Source organism: Podarcis gaigeae (assembly GCF_964106915.1).
Source record: "Podarcis gaigeae genome assembly, chromosome: 6".
Taxonomy (NCBI): domain Eukaryota; kingdom Metazoa; phylum Chordata; class Lepidosauria; order Squamata; family Lacertidae; genus Podarcis; species Podarcis gaigeae.
Window position 1 is genome coordinate 45989586 of NC_139682.1, and position 24101 is coordinate 46013686.

The 24101-nt window shown below is 42.8% G+C and overlaps 2 protein-coding genes across 2 annotated transcripts in view; both read right to left on the reverse strand.

The window, feature by feature from the left end:
• ETV7 (ETS variant transcription factor 7) overlaps nucleotides 1-24101 on the reverse strand; it is a 741840-nt gene that overhangs the window by 550096 nt on the left and 167643 nt on the right. The window lies entirely within an intron of this gene.
• Nucleotides 1-24101, reverse strand: part of ITPR3 (inositol 1,4,5-trisphosphate receptor type 3) — a 97347-nt gene that overhangs the window by 62093 nt on the left and 11153 nt on the right. Inside the window, exon 2 of the mRNA XM_083744902.1 lies at nucleotides 9574-9644. Coding sequence (XP_083601028.1) covers nucleotides 9574-9644 — 71 coding nt within the window. The remainder of the gene's footprint in view (nucleotides 1-9573; nucleotides 9645-24101) is intronic.

Here is a 24101-nt window from a genome sequence, read left to right on the forward strand (position 1 = left end):
TGCACCAGCAGTTCAGTGACTTGGCTGGAAGTTTCCCTGAGGACTGAACACCAGAGTTAGAGCAGAGGTGTGAATCCATTACTGGAATGACCCTGCTTCCTGCTGGACACCGAGCTGTTTCTAACCAGAGGATATGAATGGAATCAGCTGTCCTGCTGCTGTGTCCTCAATGGGTGGGGATTATGTGCAATTATGTTGTCTGTTAAACCCAGCCAGCCACCCACAGTGTGTTTGAAAAATAAAATAAATCTTAAAGCATTTATTGTCGTGTCTCTGACGAAGTACAAGATTTGAATACCTTCGTTTCCCCCCCCCCCAACGTGTCCAAACATGGGGATCTGCCTTGCTAAAAGAGCCTTAGGGGAAAGCATGGAAAGGGGCGGGGAGCAGGAACTGCCAAGCTGTGCTCAGACATTTCTGTTGGCCCAGCCAAGTCCAGACACTTCATAGCTGAACTATGTGATTTTAGCTGGATTCTAAGGGCTGCCGCCAACATGACTTTTTGAACATGTGCAGCTTAAAACCTGTTTCCGAAGAGGTGTGCAAATGCCATTTAAGAAGTCTGCTTCTCTAGAAATGTACAGATTCAGTAAATCTCCATTTGCATGGATGTGTGTCATTTGCAATCAAACAGAGGCACATTGGAAAGCCTTAAGTGACATTTGCATGGGTCCAAGGGGGGCGGTGTTTAAAAAGGAATATCAGGGCAGTTTCACTATGAAGTGAAATATCCTCAGTAATCTTTGAAGGCCAATCCACAAAAGAGACTTAAGGCAGATCAGAGGAATACAGTCAGCAAAATTCCAAGGTCCAAACCAGGGCAGGAAAGAAATCCATGCCTCAGAATTATATACTTCGTTCACTTTAGTTTAGTTTAATTTGGAGGTTTCAGAAGTAGTCTGGTGCAGGTCACCACTATAGCTATGTCTGCTGCTTGTGTCTCTTCTTTTTTGACAAAACCATGGGAGGAATTCAATTTCACACTATTATTATTGTTCTGCCAGTACAACCATTTTTTGCTCTCCTGCTCCTCCCATGTGCTGTTCTAGGGATTCTCCAAACCCTCTGGGGTTGATTGGGGGTGTGCATGGGCACATGGGGAGAGAAGATGAGGGGAAGCCACATTGCACTAGCCAGACTCACTGCTGATACAACTGTTTTGTTGAATTTAGGCCCATGCGTTTTTGTCTCAAAAACTGAACCTGAAATGGGGGAGTTCTATTTCTAGAAATTGCCCAGTAAGTCCCTACACAGTCCTAGGACCAAAAAAGCTCAAAGACCCACAAGGATGTGATAACATGTGCCAAAGGCCAGCAGCTGATGATAGCATTTTTAATCTTGTGCTGTAAATAATTATATCACAGAATATCAAAAGTGCTGAACCACTGTCTGAGCAGTTAATAGACCAGCCTTCTGAAATTCATTGAGAGTGAATTTTCCTGAAAGCTGGAACTTTGCACCAAAGGTGTGTCAGCTCCAGCAGTTTTCAAGAGAGTGTGATTTTTCTGAGTGTTTGGACCAGTCGATGTTATTACTTGCAGTGGTTTCCTTGCAGTAACCTGAAGCTGCTCCTGTTGAAATCCTATGACATCAAGAGAAGAAACAGCCCTGGAGTGGCGCATGCCCTGCTGGCATTGAATTCAGGGGCAAATCTGCTGATTCCCAGGATGGCAAAGTGTAAACACCTGAGGATTCATGCTAGGTTTGTTGCATATCCTTGTGAGAATATGAGATCCATTCTGCTTCAAAAACCCACTGCATAGCCAATGCGGCAAGATGCAGAAAGCCCCAGAAAAGAAAAGTCTGTCTGCAGATCTGAAAACATTCTACCCCAAATACAGTGTATTTCTGTTTTGTTTTCCTGTGTGTTTCCATTCTGAGCTGTGGCAAAGGAAACAAGACAAGGACAAGTGACAGCAGAGCAAAGGGGGATTTTTCACTTCCAGAAGCACAAATATCATAGCACACATGCATATATACACAGAAAACCATGAGCCAGTCAAACCTAACGAATAGGATGGGTTTTATTATTTTGTATTTAAATGATATAGTTCTTCTATTGCTGTAAACCATTTCAGATGGGCTTTGCACAGAAATGCAGGGAAGATATATTTTGAAATAAACAAATGCACGAATGTTTAAAAGCCAGTACTTCTGACAATGGCATAACTGTACCCCTTTCCATCTCAAATAGAGGAAACATTATCACTACCACATACAATTATATCTATAGTGTTGCCTTGTACAGGATACTCCTGGAAACAAAAGGGCAAGGATTAAAAGATTAGATAAAATGGTGGTGGAAGAGCAACAAGCAATTTAATAGCCACAGTAAAACTGACACAAGCTGCCAATTACTCTGTTTAAACTTGCAAACAGCTGGAGGATATTTTCAACCCATGACCATTATACAATGCTGCAAAATGCATAGGCAGCTTGGAATGTGTGCCATTGCTTGAGCAACAGGTCAGAAGTCTGCGTCTCAAAAGAATTCAGGTTCTGGTTTTGCTTTCCCCATTTGTTTGTTGTGGGCTGCCTTCCCCCTGAAATGTAGCCTTCTCCTTAACATGGAGACAGAAGAATGGGGATAAATTTCGTAACGGTTTTTCTAGAATGACTGGTTTTAAATACTATTCTTACGAGTTTTCTCTATACCTGTCCTCCGCTCCTACTTCCTTTTTAAGAATCATACTTTTTGTATTTTGTATTTGTATTCTTTTCTGTATGTTTGTGTAATGTATTGATAAGTAAATTTTTTCAAAAGGAAGAAAGAAGGCAGCTGGCTAGTTTAGGGAACACGAGTGGGGCACACACAGCTCTGTCCCTGAGAGCAGAAGGAGCAGCTGAGAGAGATGCTGCCACGAACAACCCACGTACACCAGAATCTGCCACCTGAAGTGGCTTCCTCACTCTGCTTAATGGTAGAGCCGGCCCTGATGGCTGTCCCTGCTGCATAGGGGCAGCTGGAGCATATGAATTCTATCCCAAATGGTGTGTTTAGGAGGATTCTTATGCCAGAGTATGGTAACAAGGCAGGTCAGAAGAGAAATCGTTGAGAAGGGAAATGAGCCTCTATACTTATAGAGAAAGTGGGGTTGTTGGAATGGACAAGGACTAAGAGAAGGGATGGTTTTAGCAAAGAAACCCAGTGCTTTGGCCCTGACATCCTGTTTCAGAGGCCAAGAGTTGCCCTGCCCTTTCCCTGACTCATCACCTTTTCCCTTTGGAACAGGACACCAGGCAGCCAACACACCACAAAGACATGCTTGAGAATCCATGGCTCTCGCATGCATAGGAAACAATTAGCAAAAGTTGAGTCACGGAAGGCATGGCTGAAGTGTGCCAAACGGGAGTGGCTCAGGTTAGTTCTCCCGCCACTGTGTCCACATCATCAAAGAGATTTCCACAGCGCAGTTCTCTAAAGTTCTACTCAGAAGTAAGTCCGCCCAGTTCAATGGGGCTTACTCATAGGCAAGTGTATACAGCATTTTAATCAAAGGCACAGGAGCACAAAAAAACCTCAATAGCACTTTGCCCATTTCCACAGGTGCTGGAATTGCATATTAGTGTCCAGGGAGAAAATCACCACGTATGAGGTCTAAAAGGAGAGTGGCAAAGAAAGAAAAATGGATGGGGAGAAAGAAGAGAAGAGAGAAGGGTTGACCTACCCACTTTGGGCCCTAGCCACTGCCGATTTTCAGGTCCCCCACCACCGATGATGTCCTCAACCGGGGGGGGGGGAACCTCCCCACTTCTAATATAACACATAAAGGTGGCAAACTAAGGACTCTGGTGGCAGCCCCAATGCCACTATGGTAGTGCACAAGCAGATCACCACAGGAGATGGCCAGAAAGTGGTACCAAAGGTGCTGAAAATACACACCCTTACCCTAGTATTTGACACCCAGGATATATAGAGATACCTGGAGATATAGATATACATACAGTATTTTAGTTCCCAGTCTAGTCTCATAACTAATTGGTTATAAGCTGTTTTTAATATTGTATTTTTTTATTGCTGTAACCTGCCGTAGGACTTTATGGTGAAGGGCAGGTAAGAAATAATAATACAGTGCTACCTCGGGTTAAGAACTTAATTCGTTCTGGAGGTCCATTCTTAACCTGAAGATACCACTTTAGCTAATGGGGCCTCCTGCTGCTGGTGCGCCACTGCTACGCGATTTCTGTTCTCATCCTGAAGCAAAGTTCTTAACCTGAGGTACTATTTCTGGGTTAGGGGAGTCTGTAAGCTGAAGCACCTGTAACCTGAAGCGCCTGTAACCTGAGGTACCACTGTAATAATGATGATGATGATGATGATGATGCAGCTGCCAGCCCAGCACAGATATAATAAGTCAGTCATCTGGCCCTTAAAAGCTACTGACTGCTGCCTGAGCCCTTGCTTTGATTGCTTCTCCCAGCTTGACTTTCTGTGGAACTGCCTGCATCCCTCCAGGCCACTAGCTCTGACTGTTTCCTGATTAAACTCTGGCAAAACGCAACTCACCAATCCTAAATATTAGCAGTGACATATCTGTCCACAACGTTCACGTGATACTATGGTTTGTGACACGTCGTGCTCCTTTAGCAGATAATCCACCCTGAACGCCTATTGGGCTTCAAGTGTTGGTAGGCTTCAGTTTCATAAGGCTCTTTTCTGTTTATTTTTTTCCTTTCAGGTTATCTAAGAACATCAGAGTCCTACTACATCAGATCAAAGGCCCATCTAGTCCAGCAGCCTGTACTCTCAGCCAGACAGCCCGAAAGTAGGACCTGAACACAGCAGCACTCTAACCATTGTACTCCTGAGCAAGTGGAATTCAGAGGAACACCTATTGTGATACTGGAGGTAGGACATAGTCATCATCACAGCCAATGGCCATTGGCAGACTTATCGTCCATGGATTTATCAAAGCCTCTTTTAAAGTTGGTGATGGGAACCATTGCTTCATCTTGTGGCTGTGAATTCCATAGTTTAACTATGCACAGTGGGAAGAGAGTTCTTCCCTTTGTCTGTCCTCTTCCTGTGGGATGTAGCATAAGCAGTCAAGTACAACACTTCCTGTTTGCCCAGAGTGGACACACAGGGGGATGTTACTCCAGCCAGGAGGACTTCCTGTTACACCTGTCTGGAGCATCCTCCCCCTGCATGTGACCAGGTAAATGGGTGTGACCCTGTGAGACCCTGTAAAAGGGCTAGTCACGCAGCCATCTTCCTCTTTGACTCTCTTCTGATATTATTTTGCTGTCTGCTGGCTCTCAGCCAGCAGCACATGGGCTCATTCCCATATGGGATTAACTCAAACCCTTTTCTGTAACTACAGCTAATGCCTGCCTTCAGGGAACCTATTGTGAACTGAATGCAAGTAAACTTTTTATCATTACTTTTAAAAGAAGACTTTTGTATCTTTATTCTTTTTAAGAGGGAACAAAGGAAATTTACCAGGAACAAACCCAATCTGGACAAGCCAGATGGGATTGCTTAAGTAAGGAGATTCAACGGAATCTACCAACTAGCTCCCTGCTATACACCGGAGAATGTACTCTGCTACTGACTAACTAGCGTGAGTGGGGAAGGATAATATTTAATCAATATATCCTTTCTTATTATCCCACAACATTTCCACACTACCAGCATTCAGCATCATGGGGGACCTTAGGTTATCCCAAGAAACCATTGGTTCATCTACATTTCAAACCAAGGTCCTGCCCAGCCTTCTTTGGAAATGCCAGGAACCAAACTGGGGCTCTTTTGCATGCCAAGCAGGTGCTCTCCTGCTCAACTAAGGACCTACTGTACCTTCCCATATTACGAGAGAGAGAGAGAGAGAGAGAGAGAGAGAGAGAGAGAGAGAGAGAGATACTTCCAATATCCTTAGATGGGCCTGCCTCTCACTGTGTGTTCTAGCAACTAGCATGAGGTGGCTCTGATCTTGTTGGCAGCCTGCCGAATTATCTTCTTGGGTGGGGGGGCAGCATGGCTACCTATCAACAGTAGCTGTCAAAGAAATCAAGATGGAGGAAACATTAGCTAGATAACCCTGACCCAAAGTTTCCCTCAAATCACTAGAAAAACAGACTAGGTAATTCTGCACCATGTTTATTTAGCCACACCTGCAATTTTGTTTTCATCAGTGCTCAGATGGAAACATCCCTGAACGAGGTGAGAAAGAGGCACTCCACCAATAGCCTTGGGGGAATGTTCCTTGAACTGAAATATAATAAGATTGATTTCACCTTCCTAGGTATACATCCTACATTCATCTTTACATTTCCAACAATGTTTAATGTTTGATTGACAGAACGCCACTGATTCTTGTTACCAATAAATTAACAGAGCTCAAGAAGATAATCTAAGGTAACATACACAAAGCTTAGCAAATTAACTGTATTCCTGAAGTGCCCTTCCTTTCTTTGCCCTTCCTTAGTTGACATACCTCCAAGTATCTTACACTGCCGGAACAGAGTGAATGAAACAAATTGCAGAGAAGACAACTCGTGTTGTGTGGTGGTTCAGAAACCGAGCTGTGAATCAGAACATCCCAGGTTCATATCTCACAACTCCATGAGCTCACTGGGTAGCACTGGGATATCCACTTTCTCAGCCTGAGTCTCCCATCTGCTAAATGGAGGTTAATAATAATACTGACTTACCTTACAGGTAAGGATTGCAACCTGATAATATATGAAAATATGCCTTGAACACCAAAAAAAAGCTTTGAAAGCACCATAAAAAAGTTCAGTATTGTTCTCCCATTAGCAATAGGATTTGGCTGGGGGGAGGGGGGAACTAGAGAACCAAGAGTTGTTTTATATGATATGAAAACTCATTCTACCGCTGTATCAGTTTAAGTTTCAGATTTTGCTTTGTCTTTAAATCATGTTCCTCTACCCCAGCTTGGTTTAACTTCAAATATTTTTTTTAACCAAGTCAATGCATCAGCCAGAGAGATCAGAGAATGCATTCAGTAAAAAAGAAAATCCCAGCTGACTTGAATGTGCTTGGGAGCCCAGCCATCTAACCGGCATTAGAGAGCCAATGCAAGCTCCCAATAAAATTTATTGCTTTGGAATTGGCTTGAGTGGCTTCTTGGCTGCTCAGCGTTTGGCTGAAACACACAAGCTGCAACCCTACACCATGTACAAGGGGAGCAGGCACAGAAAGGCCTTTCATAAGAAGCCAAGGTAGCCTCCCCTTCCGTACCTGGGCATTCATGCCAGCCAATGCCACGCTGAGTGTGCTGGATGTCAGAACGCCCATCCCTCTCCATCCTTCTAAACCAGGTATGGGAAAACTTTGGTCCTTCAGATGTTGCTGCGCTGCAACTCCCATCATCCCTGGCCTTTAGACATGCTTGCTGGGGCAGATGGGAGTTGTAGTTCAGCAGCTCCTACAATGCCAGATACAGTGGTACCTCTGGTTATGTACTTAATTCGTTCCTGAGGTCCTTTCTCAACCTGAAACTGTTCTTAACCTGAAGCACCACTTTAGCTAATGGGGCCTCCTGCTGCTGCCGCACCGCCGGAGCACTATTTCTGTTCTCATCCTGAAGCAAAGTTCTTAACCCTCAGGTGCTATTTCTGGGTTAGTAGAGTCTGTAACCTGAAGCGTATGTAACCCGAGGTACCACTGTATTCTTCATGCCCTCATCTTAGAAACTGTTCTTGTTCTGCTCCTGCTTTTCATGGGGAAGCAGCTGTGTACTAGGGAGCAGTGGGTGGAGCGGGATATTGGATGCAAGATGCAGAGGGGGCTCCATTTAAAAAGTTTGGCTTGTGGAGTATTTGACACAACAGCAGAGCGCCAAGCATGGAGATTGCCTGGGGATGGGGATGGAGAGGAGATGGCTGCAGTGGTTTAGGAGAGCCCACTGTGACTCTCGCTCCTTTCACAGGGTTGCGGGGTGAAGAAATGCAGTCATTGTCTGCTTGCTTCCTCCCATCCATCCATACAATTATCCAATTGGTTCGATACAGCATAAATAGATTATACTTCCATTTGTTACAATCCCAATCGGCTCCAATCCAAAACTTAAAAGTAAGATTAGAACTACAATACACTGTGAACCAGGGGTGCCAACTTGGATAGAATATTGTGGGAGGAAAACCCTGTCCCACATAATTATTCACGTGACACAGCGCGCACACACCATTTGAATGGTAATGCCCATCAACTGGGGGGGGGGGCAAAGGGACCTCAGCCCCTAGGCATTGGCTCCTGTGCTGTAAACCCTTGTCAAGATTTGTTGTTATTCACTTGTATTTGTTTGTTTTTTAATAATATTTTTATTGACCTTTTACAAAAACAAAAACATTTCGTTCACTTCTATTTGTTTATACTGTACTCTTACACTTCAGCCCTCCATGCTCTGGTAATTTCCAGACTGGATTATTGCCATGTGCTCAACATGGGACTGCCCTTGAACTCAGAAACGATTAACAATAGTACAGTGATTTCCCTTCTGTCTCAGTCACAGCAGTCACTATGGAGAAATTGTCGTAACACTCTAGATTGAAGTATACCCTGTGGACATGAGCTTAATCTCCAAAGTAAAAGATTTTCTAAGTCTGTTTCAATATCTGTACCTGCATTTGTCCTGAAAGACAACACTTTGTGCTTGGTAATTGTTTTTAAAATTGTCAATGAAGTTTGGAAGAAGAAGAAGTCATCCAAAAATGCAATCGTCAGGTTACTGGCTGGCATTTGGTTTAGAACCCACACAACCCTTGTTATAGAACAACTGCACTGGTTGTCGGTTTGTTTCCTGGTCCAGTTCAGGATGCTCACACTAACTTTTAAGGCCTTAATGACCTTGCTCCAAATACTTGCAAGGCAGTTTCATTCCCTACAAACCTTACTGGATGTCATCAGCAGATATGGTCTTCTTGGTCATTCCACCACCCTCAGAAAAACTCAAGGAGTGGTGGCCCAGGAGAGGGATCCTAGGTTGTGGAGTTCCCTCCCTACAAAAATATATCTGGCACCTTTTTGTCTGTGTTGAAGATACACCCCTTTACCCCGGCTTTTGACAGTTATATGTTTTTGGGACCCACCCTGTTCTTGTGATTTGTTTAAACTGTTTTGAATGTTGTATTTTAAATTGTTGGGACCTATCCAGCGACCTTAATGTGAAGACTGTAATAAACCAAAATAAAGATAATAAAAATATAAAATAATTAATAATAGGGTTTCCTGGGGGGCTAATGTAGTGAATAAATGTGATGTGATAAAAAATTAAAGATATCAATAAGATATCACTGACTATCTCAAAGAGTGCAAAACTGAAGGCACCAAAATATAAAAAGCTTGAAATGTGTTTTGTCTTTGACAGAGCTGACAAGGAAAGGATTTTTAAGTTTAGTGGTTATCCCAACAAAATGTCTTTCTGTGAGAGGGCTGTGAATAACAACCAAATTACTGCCCATGATGCTAGACTTGTAACAGTGATAGCTGTGCCACTCACTGCTAAAGCCAATTGCAAATCAGTACCGAAACAGAGAATTGTTTTGGGGGAATCTCAAAGCAGTTGATCCAGCAAAAGTGTTGACTTTACTGCTTCATTAGTCTCTTACCTCGAAATTTCTTGGGTGGGTTATCCAAATCACCAGCTGTTGGTTCCACCACACACCGGTCATCCACCAGCCTGAAAAACAAGCAAGAAAATATTCAGTTATGGTATTTGACTTTGAACTCAGTGATTTCAATGGTCTGAAAAGTTATCTGTTCTACTGTCTCCTTGCTCTGCCAGCTCCCTCAGCCTGAAGCGAGATGAGTGCCACACCCCATATTTAAGTTTGACTGAACTTAACCATCCAGGGGTCCTTTACCTTTATCACAGAGAACAGAGAACAGGAGACACGTCCTGCTTTGTGTTTGCCAAAGCTGCAAAAATAATTTAAAGCAATAACACAGATTCCTAAACCTAGTCTTAAATTTTGGGGATACAGGATCATTATTTCATGGTACACCAGAAGCACCTTGGGGTGGGGTATCCAAACAATCAGGCATCTGGTTTGTTTGTTTTCTTTGCACACACGTGCACGCACGCACACACACACACACACACCAGAACCACATATGCTTTGAAAAATAAATAAATTAAAATTTCCCTTTTTTAAAAATGAATAAAAATAAATGTTGAACATTCTGTAGCAGTGCAGCGAAACTTGAAAATTATCATTTCCCAAGATGTTCTAAAACAGACAGCTAATGCAAAAGCTTCAAAATGTATTATGTGTTGAAATTGCAGAATAATTTAAGACTAATCTTGTGACTCTGAGGAAGCCAATTCATGATTTTGAACATCTAGGGTTACTCATGCCAGACTACTGAGTTACTCAAAAGACATAATTTGGTACATCTTTCTGACAGCCCATATATTTGAGAACAATCGCTTTCATTCTAAGTGTCAACCAACTTCTCTATTAAGCATAATCATTTCCACAATAACCTAAGAATTACAATTCCTTTTTGTTTCATTTTGGAAATAACACAACATCAGCAGTGATAACCTTTCATGTTTTTTAACGCTTTTCAATATGATCTTAAATGTTGAAGAAGCTTTTTGTCTCTCTACATACTCTTCCTCCACATTGGAGACTTTCTTGACGTTGGCTAATATAAGAACTCAGTGAGTGCTTGGATATGAAACATATGAGGCAGTCTTAGACAGGACAGAAAGACCAGGCCTCTCTTCTGCCTGCTACCCAAGATCCATTTAGCTGGAGATACCAGGGGTTAAACCTGGGACTTTGATAATTAATTCAGCCTGCTTAGTCAACAGTACCTAATACATAAACATTCTGTGCAATTATAAAGCTATTTCCTATTTGTCAACAGAAACCCCTCTGCACTATGCTAATGAGGAAGGTGGTTTGGTAACTTGCCATCATCCCTCTCAGTATATAAAATAACATAACTCCTCCGTGTATTTTGGCATGTATGCTTCCAGTTGCAATATAGTGCAAAACACTGTCATCATAAATCAATAGAGGCCAGTAGTATAACACAGGTGCTGGGGTTGTACCTCCTCAAACCTAGGGCTCCCACCCCCCTCATTTCAGGAGCCACAATAACGCTGATGCATCTTGCCCTTTTTTTGAAGTTTATTTCTATCTTGACTATGGCTGCAAGCTTTAAACGATAAAACACGTAACTGAATGTTTAATCATTTGAATGTGTCACTGTTTAAACAGTGGAGCCAAGGAGGAAGGGCACATTGATATGGAGACCATATAAGCATGCCCAGCATTGAGTGTGTTACAGTAATCCAGTCTTGAGATTATTACCAACTCATGGATCACTGCAGGCAAATTATCCTGATCCAGGAGCAGTTGCAGTTGCTGCACCAGCCCAAGCTGGGAAAAGGCCCTCATAACTTCTGAGGCAACTTAGTCTCCAGCGACAGTGACTGGACAGCTCCATGAAGTGCCCAGGCTGGAAAATCCATATGAACAGAGTCCACATGTTCCAGTAGCAGCCAGCCTCAGACTAAGAAGCTGCAGGTCTGACTAGCTCCCTCTGCCTTCTATGAGAAAGGAGACCACCTTGGTTGAGCAGTCATAAGCTTCAACAGAGTGGAAGGGCCTGTGGTTCCACTCGGACAGGGGAGAGAAACCCTTGTGGCCCCCTGGATGTTGCTGAACTGCAATTCCCATCAGCCACAGCAAGAATGGTCAATGGCCTGGGATGATGAGAGCTGTAGTTCAGCAACCTGGAGGACCAAAGGTTCCCCATTCTTGCATGAGGATTTCTGAGCTACAGTCCTCAGAGTCAGAGGCAAGGGAGGCAGGTCCATTAGGGCAAAGGGGGCACTGGCTGACCAATCTCAGTCTGACTCAGCCAAACCCCCACCAGCTTGCCTTCTTATTGACAAAACTCAGGGATCATTCTGTGCATCATTGGCTTGGCTTCCCTGACTTGCCACACTACCAATTGGCACCAGCCACCACACCTTGGGCCAGAGAGATGAAGGTTAGTCGTGCCATGTAAGTCAGAGCCAGAGCAGCAGACACAACAGTGTACAAGTGAAAACATGACCAGGGTTTAAGTGATAAGCTTATTTTAGGACCCCCCAGATTACTAATAAAGCACATTTCCCACTTAGATGAATACGACTGTGCCACAGGTGTCTATTTTGCATTGTTTTTAAACTCAACTTCTGTTAATTGTGTACTGTTCTTTAGCTTTTATTTTTAGATTTTGTACATCACCTTGGGGCATATGTGGAAGGTGATTAAACAACAATAATCCCCCCATTGCCTTCGCAGAAACAATACGGTGCCATATTACAGGCTGTCAATACATTATGCTGGGAAGAATGTTGCAAAAGAAGGCAATGGGGATTCCAGCAGGATCTGAGATCAGCTGTGTGTTGAACAACCTGTTGCTTGTATATTGGGGGACCCTGTTGCTCCAGAGAATCAGGCTCTGCCTGCTAGAGCACTTCATTCCATCTGTCTCCTTTCCAGCTCTTCCTATGGTAGTGAAGCAAACAGCTAGCTGCTCCTGGCACTTAGGGAAGCACATTAACCAGGAAGCCAAAATTTAAACATACACCAGTTTTTACTCAATGCATTCAAACATTGCCAAGATGTCCTCAGCAGGAAGGCTCAGGGTGAAGGTTGGGTCCCAAAGCGGTAATCCTTTCTCTTTGTGACTGAGATGGTCTTCAACAAGCAATTCTAACATGGCTGATCAGGATCCATTACTAGGTTATGGTAGATCCCAAGGCTACTGGCACTGCCAGTACTAGGTCATCATTTTTGGGTGTGCCAGCTAACCATAAAAAATGTACATTGGGTCACCAGATTCATGTTGACATTAGCATTCTGTGAAATGATACTGCACACTTATCCAAATTTAAGGGTTATTTTCTTCCATTTCAAATGCAATTCTTTTTGTTTGCTGAACTATTATCTAACAGTGGACACTTCAGCAGTGAACCTTGGTGAATAAGAAGTAGAAGAATCCAGAGAAGGGTTTTCACTACTGACACTGTGACCCCAACTACATGTGATGCTCATTCACAAACATCTCTCCTCCCCAACTTTCTTTTTTAAAACATAAGCAGACAAAATGACTACAAAAGGAGGAAGATTCACTTAACCTTTTCACCTCTGGCTGTTTCACTACTCAAAAGCATTTCCTACCATCACTACCACCCAACAGCCCAAGTGAAAATGTATGGGGCATTTTCACAAGTGACATTGAGAAGAGCTTTTAATCTTGTGGAGGGAAGTGTCTGCTAATGCAGGAAAGAAAAGGGCAGGCAGCAACTTGTGAAAACACCCTAAAAGGTATGGGTGTAAACATCCCTAGTTAGATAGCATGAGTTGTATCTCAAGTTGTACTCAGAGTAAATGGAACAGACCTAAGTTTGTCATGTCCTGAAATTTTAATGGGTTTACTCTGAAAAGGACTAACGTGATTGGATACAACCCTATGTCCCAAACAAAGGCAAAGTGATTTTATGGAGTGGTGGGGAACTCTCTTATTAAAGAAGTTAGGAAACCAAGTTTGGCAGATTCCAGCCAAAAAACCCTATGTCAATTAAGAGCTTTCAGAAATATGAAGTTCATCTGCCACCTGAAAGTCAGTAGAAAGCAAACCATGGGAATATACATCAACTTGGGTAAAGGCTCAGTGGTAGAGCATTTGCCTTGCTTACAGAAGGTACCAGGCTCAATTCCCAGCATCTCCAGGTTGAAATGTCCCCTCCTTGAAGCCCTGGAAGGCTCCTCCCAGTCAGTGTAGACCATAATGAAGTAGATGGACCAATGGCCTGACTCTATAGAAGGCAGCTTCCTATGTTCCTTGGGCAGGGATTACTGGAGCCAAGGTACCAGCATCCAGAAAGTTTTAGCTCAGTGGCAGAGCATCTCCTTTGCATGCAGAAAGTCACTGGTTCAGCTGTCGACACGTGTCCCCAGTCTGACACGTGTTCAGATGTCCCCAGTCTGAAATCCTGGAGAAGTGCTACCAGCCAATGTAGACAATAGTGAGCTAGATGGAGCAAAGATCTGACTCCAAAGGCTCAAGAATAGATCTCATAGTGACCAACAGTACTTCAAATACCTTTTCTGACAATCTCAATATAATCCAGGGCAAGACCTAGGATGCATTGCACTTTAAAGGTTAAAAAACAAAACAGTAATACTGTTTTGAACACGAAACAAAGAATTAACCAGCGTTCTGTAGATCTTCTAGGAGTGTTGTTATATGATTCTGGCAGTTGCACAATTGAATATTTTTGCTGTTGAACTTTGCACCAGCTGAAGTTTCTCAGCTGTCTTCAAAGGCAATCCTGCATCTACCACCTTGAGTTCCCTAAAAGATATGTGTAATTGACCGACTAACTGAAAATCTGCTCACCTCTCTGACATGCAAAGGACCAGCCAGTCTTTTATCCCAAGGGCTTTGAGAACAACGAAGAGCTGGGAAATAGATGCAAACACTTAAGCAGCAAGAGGCCTCTTGAGTACTTTGGAACAAACCCAGAAACCAAACATTGTTTGCCTCTGTTCTTAAGTGAGAGAAATAGACGGCCTAACGTCTCTCAGTTCAGTGTTTTCAAGCTACTTCAAATTATGAAGATTGTACAAGAAGCCTTTTCCATCCCCTGAACTGTTCTCACAATCTGAGAAGAGCGTTCTCTTCTGTTGCCCTGCCAACTGGATTTTGTATTTAGATTCTCTAATTCATTTGGATCCCCAAGACCTGGATGTAACAAAAAAAAATTAGGCAACCATCCTGGAAATCAGAGGTGCAAGGAAGCAAAGAATCATAGAATTGTAGAGTTGGAAGGGACCACAAGGGCCATCTAGTCTAACCCACTGCAATGCAGGAATCTTTTTGCCCAATGTGGGGCTCAAACTGACAACCTTGACAAGAAGTCATTTCACGTGATTGAGCTACAGATATGATGTAGCAAAAGGTGACATATTCTCATTTCTGGCACCTAGTGTAATCCCTGTGAAGCTAACATAGCAGCTTTGATCTGACATCAAGGTTGCTGAAATCAGAATGTGCTTCAGCGTCATTACCAAGCCCTTAATTGATGTGCCCTTGGTCTTTTCTTGATGAGACAAATTTCCATTCAGCTGAGACAGTCAGCAAGCAATATTATACAGTAGGCACTGGTTATCTTAAGACCTAAAAGTTGTTTTCAAGCATTCCATAAAAGCTTTTTGGTGCATGGACTACCACTTGTATTAGGGAAGATATGTTTAAAACCATCAGAATTAAAGCATTGATTTGCATGAGGTTATAAATGTCAAACCAGTTGATGCTGGTTACTGAGAGAGAGGGGGGCAAGGCGGCAGGAAGGTTGTTGAGATGCAGGTGCAGCCAATCTGATGATGCTCGCAATACTCCTACACCAACCTCCCTGCTGCCTCACCTGTCTCCCTCTTGGTAACCATAGTGAGCCTGGCATTGGGAAACCAGGTAAGCAACACTTCCCCCATCAACCACTACTGGAGGGAGCAGTCTGCTTCAAGGCATCAAAATGGTTTGGGCCATTTCATGGGACGTGTTTGTATGGTTTGATTTAGGTGCCTAACTGGTAAAATCCATGATTGTAATGTTCACAGTTAGAAAATAAAACTTGTTGTAAAAATAAGAGAGGTTGGGCCTCTGCAAAAAAAAAGAAGTTGTTCCAAAAAGGCAGATGTTATGTTTATTTGAGCATTTGGCAGCTTTGTCACTAATTGCCACACTGTAACCCTGTGAAAGTATGGTATCGAGTAGAAAGTCAGGAGAAGGAAGGACAGATAGAATTACAGGAAGAAAACTCAAAAAGTAAAGTTAGCTGCATCGTTCCATCAGGGGGAGATGGATCCCAAAATCCATATTCGGACCACATCTTTATTAATTAAAACATAATAAAGCACCTCAATGAGCATATAAAGTTGTCATCAACTCCAGCCCAAATTCTTAGGAAAGTAAATGAAATAATGTCTGGAAATATAAATAACCAACAATTATCAATCATAATTAAAATGGCAGCCTTGGGGAACAGCAGGAGGTCCTGATGAAGACAGGGAACAGCTGTTCTGAAACCCAGCTCCAAAGCCTTCTGAAAAGCTCCTTGACCCTGGACTATATAGTAAACAGCAATCAAAGATGTGGTGGATAAGTAGGACTGGAATAACACTTGTAGATTAATGTTGAATTTTGGACATAATGGAGATGTAAAAGATTTGGATAATTACAAAAGATGCAGGAGGAAATGGTTAAAAATAGGACCCACAAAGTGGAGGAGGGAAGTCCAGGAGATTCTTTGGAATCTTGTTTTTATGTTGTATGTTAGATAATTGGCTGTAAAACTTTAATCTGAAAAACCAAATAAATAAATATATTTTTTAAAGAGTAGAGGATGAGAAGAGTTGGCTATGGAGTCTATCTCTGGCCACAGTCCTGCAATGGAATAGGGAAGGATGCAGCATATTTCAAGTGATGCTGCTTATGCAGGTGTCAGGTTGCAGCAAGGCCTCTTCCAATATTATCCTGCCTGGGTGTTAAGATCTGCCAGAGAGACCCTTCTTTGGATTCTACCAAGGGGTGGTGACGCCAAAATAGGGCCACTTCTCTGTCATAGCATCCTGGCTGTGGAGCTCCCTCCCTTCCACACAAGACTCAGGGTTGTCTCTGAGCATTTCTCAACACCAATTAAAAATATATTTATTCTCCCTGGCTTTTGGTAGGGGCTAATGAGAGATACTTTGATGGATGTGCCTGCTGCTGTAATGCAGCTGGAGAAGATCTGATATATTTGCTGCTGCGCTTTGTTGGGGTAAGTTGCTGTTGGCTGCTGATTTACAATTGTGCTTTACACAGCAAACGGCTTGTTTTAATTTTGGTGCAGATTTTAAATCGCTTCAATCCGCTCTGGGATCACGAAAGTGATGAAGGGCAGGATGTAAACCTAAAGAATAAGGAAAATAACAAAAATATACTTTTGTAGGAAGAGTAACCGGGTGTGTTCAGCAGCCTGGCTTTGAAGACATCTTGACTTGTGAATGAGGGCAATGGGGAGATTATGAAACTCTGTCTACAATGTGCAGAGAAGGATTAAGTTCCTAAGGTTCAATCAGGGAAGAGATTGCTATCCCAGGATCCACTTTTGGAATGATAAAATAGAGGCAGGAGATGGATTAGAAAGGAGGAAATATGGAGTGGAAAAGAGACACAGAGAAGCAGACCAACTAGAACAACAATAGTCTTCCCCATGTATTCCTATCAGTCACATGCTTCACCCTGAAACTATTTGTTATTTCTATTTATCAGGCTTCCATCCAATCAGTTTTTGCTGACGTGCACAACTTCCTTGCTGTCAGTTCACCTTTCCATTCACTCTTCCTGGTCTTTCCACATTGTTCCACCACCTCTTCCCACCCCGGTTACACAGCTTATCACATTCTTTCACAGCCACATAATGGGACCTGCAATGACTAGTGGGGTTTCATTTCCCAAACGGGCTAATGGATCTGTTCCTTTCGAATGGGCTTCCTGCAGCATTCATTTCAATGTGTAACCTAATTAACACAACAAAAAGGTAGTAGATGCTCTGGAAACACAGCCTGGATTTATATGACACCGGACCTCCATAGCCTGTGCTGCTTCTGTTCATATATCAAGAACCAAGACCTACTTCTGAAAGCCCGCAGTGCAGCTATATAACATGCCTTTAAGTTAGGGTCGCCACGTGGCCAGTTGTTAACCCACCCAGCCATAAGTTTAACATCCAGGCTCTATTCGCATATTTATTCATTGATTTGTGGTTTGTTTGATTCTTATTTATTAAAAGGCAGTATCTCTAATCTTATCTGTTTTAAGAGATAGGATGGCATAAACGCTCCATGAAAATGAAACTAAATGGACTACACGGGGCGTGTCCCCTCCCAACCTTATCAGCTATTCCCCAGGTTTCTAATGCACAAACATTTCCTTCAACCCCTTCTTTCTGCTGCCCATCTGTAGCAGGGGAAGGAAGAGGAAATAATTAGATATGGGGCAGGGAAGGATAAATGCAAATGTGCTGTGCTTGCTTTTAACCTACATCAAAACTCCAACTGTGTACACATTAACACTTACTCTGGCTCTAGTATGCTCCTACCACCACAGTATGGATGGATGGATGGATGGATGGATGGATGGATGGATGGATGGATGGACTGACTCAATTTATATACTGCCGTATACCCAGAGCTCTCAGGGTGGTTCACAGAAAAGATACAAGTCAAAAATAAATTCAATAACCCAATAATACCCCCCCCAAAAGAGCCACATTTTAAAAGGGTATGGGATGTTGATCAGCTCAACCAAAGGCCTAGTTAAAAAGGAACCTTTTTGCCGGGTGCATAATGAAGGTACCAGACGAACTTCCCTGGGGATAACATTCCACAAGCAGGGAACCACCACAGAAAAGGCTCGTTTTTGTGTTGACACCCTCTGGACCTCTCAAGGAGAAGATATATGCTGGAGGACCTTAGAAGATGATCTCAGGGTCCAAGTAGGTTCATATGGAAAGAGGCGGTCCTTGAGGTATTGCGGTCCTGAGCCATTTAAGGCTTTATAGGTCAAAAACAGCACTTTGAATTGGGCCTGGAAACTAATCAGTAGCCAGTACAGTTGGACCAGGATTGGTGTAATATGCTCAAACCATCTTTCTCCAGTGAGCAACCTGATTGCTGAATTCTGCAGCAGCTGAAGTTTCCAAACCGTTTTCCGAGGCAGCCCTACATATAACACATTGCAGTAATCAATGCAGAGTTTAAAGCCCCAGGTACACAAAGCTACAGTCCTATGATTCTATTACTTTAGCCATAATCCATAAGCGTCCTGTTGATTCTTGAGAAATACTTCTGCTTGATGCTCTTTCTCTCACGCCAGTTTCCATCGGATTAGAAAACAGAAGCCACAGGTAAACCCAGGTGAGTACATTTCAGGCAGCTGTTGTGCCTGCACAGATCATAGCGTATGCACCTATGACAGCTTCCCTGATTTGGAGTTTGGTGCAGGGGAAACAAATCAGGTAACAGAGATTGGGTGAAGACACCTCCACTCCTTCTCTGGTTTGAACAGCAATATTAAAAAGCGTCTTGAAACACAGCAGCCAGGACTGGACTTTGCTGCGTTTCAAGCTGCTAATGTGTGCTGAGCTTCAAAGTTCTACTTGTCCTGAAACCATCACAGACTTCTCCTGTGGCGCAATGGGCTAGTGTGTCTGGCTGTTAACCGGAAGGCTGGTGGTTTGAGTCCATCCAGGGATGGCTGGGGGCAAACTTCCTGCACTGCAGGGGGTTGGACTAAATGACCCTCAGGGTCCCTTCCAACTCTGTGATTCTATGATTCTTCATATTTGGGCATAAATCCTATTGATTTTATTGAGGGGTGGGTGAATGTTGGGAGTTGCCTCCACCAAACAGAGAATCTTAATTGCCCTTCAGAAGTGCACTGTTAACTCAATAGCACAGTGAGTGACCGTGAATACTAGCACACAGAGGCTGGATCTAGACACATCAAAGAAGTATTTCAGTTAAACGTGTTGTAAATTTAAAGAGGGAAAACGGGTAGAGAAAAATCGGACTCCACAGCACCATCTGGTGTCACAATGTTATATCACATGTACAACGCATATAAATCACTTTTTCTTTCCCAATCTATCTGAGTCCTCTAGAGAGAAAGATAAAGACTAAGAAATGAAGCTTGCATTCTAGAAACTTCTGAATTTCCACCCTCTCCCAAATCCCAGTCTGACTCAGAAGCAACAAAACTCTTTGCTCATCGTTTATTAGATCTACCTTACGGGGTTTGTCATCAAGACATTGTGATAATGCATGCAAAAGACTTTAAGTTTTCAAAGTGCTGTAGAATAATTGTCATGTCTTATTATCTCACTTATACCATGCCCACCTCCAAAGAGTACGCACAATTATTTAGGAATTGGGGGCTAGTGCCAGACACTTCCCCTCTCTGGAAAAAGGCAAACATGGTCGGTTTTATTTTCTTATTTTATGATAATGACAGAAGAGAACAATCTTCAATGATACAAGCGTACAAAACAAAGACATATTTGATGCCAGGGATATTAGTCATCAATATTCACTTTGCAAAGACAAAAACAGTGATGACTAAGGTGTGCCTGACACATTGTTTATAGTCTATTTCCTCTCCTGATATTTAATTCCCCAGGGGGCAACTTCATAATCCTGATTTCCACACCATGGTCATCCACATGGGGAAGGCAAGCAAGAGGAGGGCAGCTGCATTCACTGGATTGGATGAACAATAATCCCCAGATTGCCAGCTTTCATTATTTTAAAAAAGAATAAATATCTAGCATTTGTAGAATCCGAGATATGGGATAAAATGCACAGATACCATTCTTCTCATTTTTTTCAGGTAAGGAACTAACCTGCTCTCTCTCCTTTCCGTGTTTGGCTTGCCTTTCACTTCCCAGAGTTCACTGGGAAGAAGGATTTACAGTGGTACCTTGGGTTAAGTACTTAATTCGTTTCAGAGGTCCATTCCTGACCTGAAACTGTTCTTAACCTGAAGCACCACTTTAGCTAATGAGGCCTACTGCTGCTGCCGCCGCGCCGCCAGAGCACAATTTCTGTTCTCATCCTGAAGCAAAATTCTTAACCCGAGGTACTATTTCTGGGTTAGCAGAGTCTGTAACCTGAAGCGTATGTAACCCGAGGTACCACTGTACTTATTGCATTTCTAAACCACTTTTCCTCCAAAGATTATACCTGGTTCGTTCACTCACTCATTCTACAAGCATTTTCTCCTTACGACAACCCTGTGAGGTAGGTTAGGTTGAGAGGTACTGACTGGTGGTCCAATGTTGGCTAGTAAGCTTCACGGCCTAGTGTGGATCTGAACCCAGGTCTTCTAACTCAAGAGTGACACTCTACATTGGTTCTCACTTATCCTGACTCTTGTTGCCTTTGCAAATCAAAGGTGAGCGAATCAAAGCATCATCACAAGCACATTAGAACATTTAATTTAATAACCTTTTACAGTAATTTCAATGAAAGGTTTTCAAGAGGTTATTGTTAAACAAAAGCTAAAGGGTGCATTTCACATGGTATCTGACATTATTGTGTATATTTAAAATTACTGAGCATAAATATCTGTTACTAAAAGTTGCTGATCTTTGAATGCCATAAATAAGCAACGAAGAAAATCACTGGACACTTAGACTGCCATTCTATACCAAATTACCTAGGAATAAACCCATTGAACTCAATAGGACCAACTCTAAGGAGGCATGTAAAGGATTGCACCATGAAGAAAGTTTGGATCTACACATGCTCAAAGAGAAGTTGTGTAACTTCTGTTTGCGCAGTATGTATCTATCCAATTTTCTGGCACCCGCTGTGCTGTTTAAGCCCATTGAGTGACAATAATTTGTGGATACTCAAAGCCTCATGAGGACAAAGGGAGGCTGTGTCAATGACTGCTTTTAAAGTGGGCAACTGTTTTATTTCCTTGGGTCCTTTTTTTTACTTTGTAATGAATTTGGTGGTCCCCAATTCTATGTTATGTATGTAGTACATTGATTTCATAATCTTGTTATGTCACTGCTGTGGTCAGCACAATGAATGAACAGAACAAAATTCATGTTAATTTGCAGTTGTTTTAAGGCATCCTGAAATGAAAAGGCAGCAGGGTCAGAAGAGAACCGAACACATTTTCTGCTTTCCTTTCTGCTTTCCCTTGAAATGTCCTTCAAGGATTAGCTGCAGCGCATTGCATGCCCAAGTGTTGCTGACGTGAAACAGTTAACACATGAAATTTAATACAAGAGTAGATTCAGCAAGGAGGTGAGGCACACAGAACCGTATTGTAATTAGGCCATTCAGGGTTCCTTATCTAGATGATAGAATCAGGCAATTAGTGCATCATGATCTAAGGAAGCTGAACCAGTGTTTAATTAGCACAGGTCCAGCCTGGGCCATTGCTGCACTTGCATTCACGCTGCATTGTCCCAGTAGGGAACTCGCCAAAATAGAAATCCTGCATTTGTTGTACAGTTACAGAGCAGAGGGCTGGGATGAATCTACAGGATGTTAATCTAGGACAATCCAGATAGCAAGGCACTGGGCTTAGGATTCGAAATGCAAGTGTTATTCCATACCCTTCAGCATTTCTCCGATGAAAATAGGGGGACGTGCTAAGGAAAAGCGGGATATTCCAGGATCAAATCAGAAACCAGGACGTCCCTGGAAAATAGGGTCACTTGAAATGTCTGTTATTCTATTTATTTATTTCATATATTAATATGCTACTTAATACTAGAACACTATCTAAACCAGGGGTAGGCAAACTAAGGTCTGGGGGCCAGATGCAGCTCAATTGCCTTCTCAATCCATCCCGCGGATGGTCCAGGAATCAGCATGTTTTTACATGAGTAGAAAGTGTCCTTTTATTTAAAATGCATTTCTGGGTTATTTGTGGGGCATAGGAATTCGTTCATTTTTAATTTTTTCCCAAAATATAGTCCAGCCCCCCACAAGGTCTGAGAGACAGTAGACCAGCCCCCTGCTGAAAAAGTTTGCTGACCCCTGCTCAAAGCAGTTTACAAAAAGATAACAAGTGGGGGGGGGCAGATGACAGACAGACAAAATAGAAATAACAATATACAACTAAGACTGCAATTACAGATGAAACAATTTTATTTTTTTAATAAACCCAAAATGTAGCAACACTCTTAGAAAACTTTTTAGGAATCGGGGGAATGGCTCAGTAGCCTGGCCATCAAGTGTCAGTAAGGTGAATGGAGAACAGGAAAGAGGTATCGTCTGCAGCTATTCTGACCCTGCCCTCAAGCCCTCCAACCTTATCCACCTCCTTGCTCACCATGCTGTCTCCTGCCTATAACCACTTGGATAGGAGCACCATCCCTTCTCTCTTTACCCTCCATCTTGCCAAAGCACAGTCAGACTTGCAATTTGCAGCATTCGCCCCACTAACACACGCACATCACACCCAGTTCTGTCTTCCACCTACTCCCAAGTGATTTCCTTACTCAGACCATTCACACTGCATAAACACAAATCACAGAGCACACACCCCATCCATTATCACTCATGCCATATTACTCCCACACCTCCACCAATACTCACAAATGCACCATCCACCCAATCTCTCCAACACTTCCTTCTTAATCACCAATCTCTCAATCTAGTCTGCAGCAAAACATCAAACAGTAAAAGCATTGGCAGAAGCGTATAAAATATTTAAGATATTGCCACCCATCAATCACACACATGTGTTGTTCTGGGCAGCTTTCTGGCTCTCACCCAGGTTGCTATTTCCCACCCAAGACTCTCAGCCAAGGATGGTTCTGGGACTGCACTCCACTCCCTGGTACTCCTTTCTCTCATCAATGATGCCCTCAGACATTTCTAGTCCACAAAACAGGGACTTCACAAAAAATAGTAGTTCAGTTTGAAGGCCGGCACCCTTGCCCACATCACAACACTAAAGTGTGGCCCTGCCCTTTGATTTTGCCCCTTCAAGCTATCCATATGTGGCAGACATTGCATTTCAGCGGTGCTGACTTTGCAGAGTAGACCTATAACTGCTGAAGTGCCTTCTTCTATACAATTACTCAAGGTAGAGCAGTCCTCTCCTCTTCACCATCTGGCCACTCTAGGTGTCTAAGGCAGCTAGCTAAAGAGCTTTCACTTGAATGGAACTGTGACATGGAAATTGCAAATGCAGCCTTGTAACACACCATGAACCACACAGTCCTGGAAAAAAAAATCCCTAAAGGGAAACATAGAAGCTGTGGTTTTAGCACTTTTCTTACTGACACATCTGCCACCAGAATTCCTGCTTCTCCACCATTTGATCAACATTCATCTATAATCTGTTTTATTTTGCCCTAGCCTAAGACACACTTCAAAAACAAATGCAACATGAAGCTCCATTCAAATCATTTTTCGGTGCTGCAAGCATAAAGTGATGGGAATGCATTTGTGATCTCAGCCTTTAAAAAAACCAAACACCACAGAGGTGTCAGACTTAGTCCTAGTTTTCTCATCCTGGTGTCCTCCAGATGCTGTTGAACTACAACTCCCAT